The sequence below is a fragment of the Hydra vulgaris genome, chromosome 03 (genome assembly GCF_038396675.1).
Source record: "Hydra vulgaris chromosome 03, alternate assembly HydraT2T_AEP".
In the NCBI taxonomy this organism is placed as follows: Eukaryota; Metazoa; Cnidaria; class Hydrozoa; order Anthoathecata; family Hydridae; genus Hydra; species Hydra vulgaris.
In genome coordinates this window covers 62,618,885-62,626,389 of record NC_088922.1, presented here as the reverse complement: position 1 = coordinate 62,626,389, position 7,505 = coordinate 62,618,885, and the positions used below count along the sequence as shown (strand labels likewise).

Below are 7,505 nucleotides of genomic sequence, written 5' to 3'. Positions count from 1 at the left end.
CATTATTAATGGATCTATCTAAAGCGTATGATTTTATTCCGCATGACCTACGTATTGCTAAATTAGAAGCGTATGGTTTCTCTAAAGAAAGTCTTAAATTTCTTATATCATATATTAGTGGTCGTAAACAAAGGGTAAGGATAGGACCTTCTGTTTCTAATTGGGTTGATATTTTGTCGGAAGTGCCTCAAGGTTCCATTCTTGGCCCCATCCTCTTTAATATCTTTATAAATGATATATTCTTCTTTATTAAAGATACTGAATTGTGCAACTTTGCAGATGATAATACGCTGTATGCCTGTGATTACAGCTTCGATTGCAAAAAGAAGCAACTAATACCATTGCCTGGTTTAAGTTTAACTCGATGGTTGCCAACCCTGATAAATTCCAATTACTTTTAGTTGGTTTAAAAAACACAAAAAATCAATACCTAAAAATAGGTAATATAACTGTTTTTGCCTCTGATAGGGTGAAACTACTTGGTGTTACAATTGATAAGAATCTAAATTTTGGAGAACACATTAAATACTTATGCAGTAAAGCTAATAGTAAATGTTTTGCTCTTTCACGCATAAGAAGTTTTTTATCCCGTAATAAAGCTACATTGTTGTTTAACGCCTTCATAATGTCAAATTTTTCTTATTGTCCCCTAATATGGATGTTTTTTTCTAAATACTATGACAACCTTATAAATAAAATTCATAAAAACGCTCTTTGTATTGTCCATAAAAGGTTTGACTTATCTCTTGATGAGTTGATAAGTTTTGATAATAGTCCGAGGATCCACTTAAGAAATTTGCGCTTTCTTATGATAGAAGTTTTTAAATCAATTAATTGCCTAAATCCACAATTTATGAAGGATTTATTCAATACAAAAAAACTTCCTTTTAAACTTCGTTGTAGCAAAAAAATGATTCTACCTTCAAATTGCTCCAAATATAAGGATACATGTTGTACTATATTTAGAGCCATTTCGTTATGGAACACTCTAGATAACAAGACCATGTCCTCTAAAAGTTCTGAGGTGTTCAAAAAACATATTAAAAATTGGTATGCAAAAGTTTGTTATTGTAAAATCTGTCGTTTTTAATTACTATTTTTATATATTTACTTATTTTTCTGTAATGAAACGGTTGTAATTTGAATTTGAATTTGAATATTTTTAATGTTATTTGTAGTTTATATTATAATTTTGTAAATTGTAGTTTGCTTTTTGTTTTTAAATACTTTTTAAAAGATTAATCGAAAATTGACTATATATATGTGGACATATATATAGTCAATTTATTTATTTGATTTTTTTTTGGTTTATTTATTATTTATTGTTTTTAACGATTTTCATGTGAGTGTGAATTCACACTCAGGGTTAGGGTTAGGGTTAGGGTTAAATGTGTTGATTTTAATTAGTTTATTCTTGTTAAAACTATTGTAACCATCAACAAAAAAAAAAGTTTTTAAATCAAATTAAAAAGTTTTGAAATAAAAATAAAAACTTTAGGAGACGGCATATAAAAACATTTTTATAATTTATATTTTCTTATGAAGTCAGAATAAAGAGGTGAAATTACAGGGTTAGACGTCAAACTCATTAACTAGTTCAGTATTTTTTTAATAACAATATCCTTAGGCTATGATATTATTTATTATGAATTTGAACCTCTTTGCTCTAAAACCAAAACACTTTTTTTTAATTATTATAAGTCGTACTAATGCCTATGTTAATGTACACAAAACACTTCATAAAAAGTTATAAAAACATGCATTTGTCTAATCAGACAACTAAAACGGTAGAGTCTCGAGAAGCTTGCAACAAAGATTTTCATCGATTTCGTGAGAATCATACAAAAAAAAACTTACGCATATAGATTTGCTCAATATGTTTTCGGTAACTTCAGATCCTGTCATTAACTCATGCAGAGTACTGTCAAGAACTGTCAACCGGGAAGAAGTTTTGAATTTAATTACCCCACATGTAATACACCCGCATTAGGTTGGCAAAACAGTAGAATCCCGTTAACTCGGATTCTGAAGGTGTGTATATTTTTTGTCCGACTTAACGAATGTCCGAATGAAGCAAAGCTCTCGTTAAGTCGGGCTTTTTCAAAATGCCCGACTTATTGAGATTTTGAGACTTATCGAATGTTCTTCAATACAAGAATATTATATACATATATATAGAACAATATAACCTTATGTGAAATATATATTTTTGTATATATAATATATACTATAAGCGAAAAAAGTCCGAAATTGATGTTTATTTCAGTGATTCGCACAATTCTTTTTTAAATAGCTTTGAAGTATTCAAAACTACTCTTCTAATTTCAACACCCTGAGTAAAAATCGAAAAATTAACAAGGGTATCAATTGTATTACGAACTTCTTCAGTCGCTGACTTTTGTCACCGACATTTCGCTTCCTACTTGCATTTTTTCTTTAACTACCTTAATGTTATCTTGTACAATATCTTCATCTGTCATCACTCCTCTTATAATCAATCCTGCTTTGTGGAAGCAGTTAATAATAGTGGTTTCTAAAACTTCATTCCAAAAATGAACAAGCATTTTCATAGCATCAAGTATGGAGGTTGAAGGCATTTGTTTTTATTATCATAATTTAATTAACAAAATCATAAATGCTATTGAGATAATGCCATTATCTCAATAGCATTTATGATCTTAATTAAATTAGTTCGGTACTTGCACTTCAACGATCGAATGACTCCTTGATCCATCGGCTGCAAACATGAAGTTGTGTTTGGGGGGAAAAAATAGAGAGTGAGCAATTTAAGATTTTCAATATTCGGATGGGGGATGTAAACTTTCTCGTTTTCTCCTCAAATAGTTCAGAGGTCATCCAGCTCTTTTTTTGCGCACGGTAACAATATGGAGTGCTTCTAATTCCTTTAAAGCAACGGGGTTTGTTTGATTTCCAAATAACAAACATGAAAATTTTCTACACACATGTTAGCTGCAGCAAGCCCAGTTAGTCGTATTTTGCAACTCTAATCTCCGCTACATTTCTCGCCTTTTAAATGCATACTTTTTTTGGAAGTACTTTATAAAACAAACCGAACTCATCTGCATTGAATATATCACGCAAGTTATAACGAGACAATATTGTCGGCAAAGCTATTTCCCTCCTAGGAGCGGTCATTTCATTAGTAACATCTTGACTTTCACCTATGAAAAATAAGAAAAGCAACTTTAAAATCGGTATAAGTTTTATTAGCTATGGTTTATTTCCTTTTCATGCAGTGCGTGGTAATAAGCCAAAACGTGGTAATGACTTCAAACAAATTAAAACAAAAGAATTGGATTGGTAATATATTGGTTAAAAGGCGATGGAACAGAAATGAGAGTTCCATGCTTATTATCTTTTAGACAAATGCCTGAAAAAGTGTAAATATCAAGGAAAAAATAAAGTGATGAAGTACCTGATATTGTTTGAAACGATACATTGTTTCTTTTTTTTTTTTCATCTATCTAACCACCCATTGGATGCTTGAAAGTTATCACAACCAAGTTCTTTTGCAAAATGCAAAGCTTTGACTTTCAAAATGGTTCTAGGCGAAGGAATATTTTGGTGTTGGGTGTTTAAAAGCCACATATAACATGCTTTATTCAAATCCTCATTTTGGGAGAAACGAATTCGCACTTTTCGCAGAAGTTTTATTTTTTTTTGACTTCTGAATATATTGTGTTTTTTTCTTTTAACCATTCAGACCATGGGTCGGGAACCTTTTTTATCCTAAGAGCCATAACGGCTAAAAAAAATTCAAAATAATAATGAAGAGCCACAAAAATACAAAATTTTAGGTTTTTTTTTATTAACTTGAAATCATAAAATGAAATTCACATATTATATTAAAAAGATAGAAAAAGCTATAGTTAATAACAATTATTATTGGTGAAATGAAGTTTAATGTGATTTCTGGATTTGAACTTTTTTTGATAATTTGGTTAAATTTGGCTGATATTTCGTTGAATGCAACTGTAGTAGAGCCTGCGTACTTTCATCTGTTAACCTACTTTGGTATTTATTTTTAATAAAATTCATCGATGAAATTGTTCACAATTATACGTTGAACTAAAAATGGTTAATAGACCAAAAGCAAGTTTTTTGGAATTTATATAAGTATTTGGCAGTGAAGTCCAGCATTGGAATATGATATCCTGTGGCGTATCTTTAATGTTTTCTTCATAGATGGCGATATGTGCAAGTATTGCTTCAAATTTATTAGCTCAGATACTTTTATTATGATTCTCGACAAGCTTCAAGTGTAAGTCTGCTATATTTATTTCAGGAAATGCATTTAAATCCATCAAAGTCAAATTGCATTTTAATGACAGCATTACAAACTTTAATGTTTCCTAATATTTCCTGAAATCATGAAATATGCTTGCAAATTGGTGAACAATTGTAGTTGTTATCTCAAAAAATTGTTTACAATCAACCTTTTCTGCTTCTGAAATTATTTTCATCGTGAAGTTTCGTAAATTATTAAAGTATATAAATTGGTCTCCTGAAATATCGTCTAAAAATAACTGTAATTTTTTTTCAAAAGTAATCAGTTCTTCCAGTAGCTGGGCAGATATATTTCATTTTCCTTGCATCTTTAGATTAAGTTTATTAAAATGTTCTGTCATATCAAGCAAAAAGAAAAAATTCTGCAGCCATTCTGAATTCTTTAATGGTTTGCAATGTTCTTCATAATAATTTTTAACAGCTATTAATTAAGTTATTTCACTTAAGCATTCAGAAAGTCGTTTTAAACTTTTTCCTCTTGACAACCAACGTACAGCTGTGAATGTAACTAGTTCTTTATGTATAAAATCTATTTCTTCTTACAATGCTGTAAAGATTCTGTGATTTAACGATTTTGGTCGGATGAAATTTACTATGGGCACAAAGACTTCCATTACATTTTTTAGCTGTGGTATTGCTCCTAAAGATTTTGCAACCAAAGCTTCCTGATGTAAGATACAATGAAATAAAATAATTTCATGAGAAATATGACTGGAAAATAGTTTGATAAAGCCTTTGTTTTTTGCAATCATAACAGGTGCTCCATCAGTTGCAACGGATACTATACGCTCAATGTTTATATTTTTTGTTTTCAAACATTTTAAAACTGATTCTGCGATATCTTCCCATCTCGTTTGTCCTTTCATAGGCAACAATTCAAGAAGTTCCTCTTGTAAACCGGAAGCTGTTAAGTATTTGACCATTACGCAACATTGAGTTATATCAGTGACATCTACAGGTTCATCAATAGCCAGGGACAAAAATTCAGCCCTTTTAATATCTTCTATTTGTATGTTTGAAACCTCTTCTGCATTATTCAAAATTTGTTCCTTCATGGTTCTAGCCGAGAGTGGTATACCTTCAATCTTTGATAGTATTAAATCCTTGTTTTTAAAATCATTATATAGAATTCCAGAATTAGTATACATGCAATCCTTCAAAAACTCACCATCTGTAAATGGTTTACCAGCTTTTGCAATTTGCAATAATAGTGCAATGCTTGCTTCAGTTGTGGTCGACCCGGAATGAATATAATTTGAAAAGCAATTTTGTTGAATTAATTGTTTTCTTTGCAATTCATTAATAGCTTTTTTTCTGCATTCACTTTCGGGATATTTTTGGGCAAATTCTTTATGTTTTCCTTCAAAATGTCGTTCAACATTGCTTGATTTATTATTCTGAAGTTTCACAGAACATATTAAACATAGAGGATTACCATCACTTTCTATAACTGCATATTTTTCAGTCCATAGTTTATTAAATCTTCTATTTTCATCCGCAACTTTTCTTTTTTTGGTGCTCATTATGATCAACCAGTTTTAATGCGTTAAAAAAAATTAAAGAATATAATTGAATACTAAAGCTAAAATAAATAATAATTAACTTACCAGTCTTAATATATCAAAAAAGTTAAAATTAAATTACAATTACAAAATATATTTGAATAATTGAAAGTCAAAATAAATAATAATTAAAATAAGTTTTATATATATATATATATATATATATATATATATATATATATATATATATATATATATATATATATATATATATATATATATATATATATATATAATATAAACTCGAATAATTGTTCAAATATATTTTTTTCTTTTGTACTTTGCATTCGAAGCACCATCGCATCAACGATATGTTTCTTTTTCATTTTTGAAAAAATTGGCAAATAGGCTTATACATATGTAGTCCATAAAATTATGTGCATAAGAATTTCAAAAATGATTATTTTTGTCCTTCATTTTTGTAAATTTGGACATAGTAGACACGTAAAAGAATAGTGCTTCATAATATATGAAAAACTAGAAAACATAGAGACAAAAAATAGTGCATAGATATAAGGGGGAAAGGGGGGGGGGGATTTAGTAATTTTCTAATTCATTTTTGTAAAAATTTTCTCTAGAAAATACAAAAGTAAAAATGAAAAGAAGTTAAAATTTTTAACATTGTTAATCTATATGAGAGCCACATTTCTTCAACAAAAGAGCCGCAGGTTCCCGACTACTGATCCAGACAATCTCTGCTTTGGAATGCCATATTTCTTTGATATAGATACAGATGATTCTCTTTTGTCGAGTTCTTTTAGTATTTTGTATTTTTCTGTTATGGTTCTACTTGATAGCTATCTTTTAACAACCTTCGACATTTTTAGTAAACAAAACTCGATCAAAGTATAACCGAATCGAAGATATTAGTGAAAATGTTTAGTTCGTTAAATTATGTTTGACGCAAAAATAAATTATTTTTCGAACTTTCTAAGTTTTGAATTTTAATTGATGTTTTTGAATTTATAATGTTATAGTTATTCACAAATACAATTTAATTTTTTATTTTTTTATTTTTAGGTGCCCCAAGAAGTCCAAACGGTCTTGTCACAGGGCACCGCCCAAGTGCATTTAACCGGGAAGTTCACGCCTCCTTCCTTACCATGACGCGAAAATTTGTCCAGAGCTCGTTTCGAACCTGTATCTCCTGGTTATAAAGCAAGCGCTCTAACCACTGCGCCACGGCCGTAGTAATTGAAGTTTAATTGAATCGAAAGATCTCCGTGAAAATGTTTAGCTATGTTTAATTATATTTGACGCAAAAGTATTTTATTTTATTTTTTTTTATTTACACTTTTGCCGATAAAAAAAAATTTACAGTCGTAACTTATAAAAAAATAATTACATGACCGGGGCTAGAAGAAGACAAATTTAGTCTTATCATTAAGCCCCAAAAAATGCGTCATTACTAGACAAAATATAGTTTGACAATAAAATATAGTTTCAATGTATATATCTCTGATATATATTATAAAAGAAAATTTAAATATATCGCATATCGTTTAAAATTTATAGTTTTTCAAAAAATAAGATATAACAATTTCTTTGTAAAATAAAAGAAACAAAATTTATTAAAATATTAAATGACAAAAATAACATTTAAGAATTGGTTCGAAAATCAAGAAGATATGATTT

The 7,505-nt window shown here is 29.1% G+C and overlaps 1 protein-coding gene across 1 annotated transcript; it reads right to left on the bottom strand.

Annotated features, from left to right (window-relative positions):
- Positions 1-4,847: 4,847 nt before the first annotated feature.
- On the bottom strand, positions 4,848-5,831 carry LOC136078822 (SCAN domain-containing protein 3-like). Its single transcript, XM_065794637.1, has one exon. The coding sequence runs from the start codon at positions 5,829-5,831 to the stop codon at positions 4,848-4,850; it is 984 nt and encodes a 327-aa protein (XP_065650709.1).
- Between the last annotated feature and the right edge of the window lie 1,674 nt (positions 5,832-7,505).

Bases quoted from the DNA above. Each gene is read 5' to 3' on its own strand.
- LOC136078822 (XM_065794637.1), bottom strand. From the start codon at position 5,831: ATGAGCACCAAAAAAAGAAAAGTTGCGGATGAAAATAGAAGATTTAAT.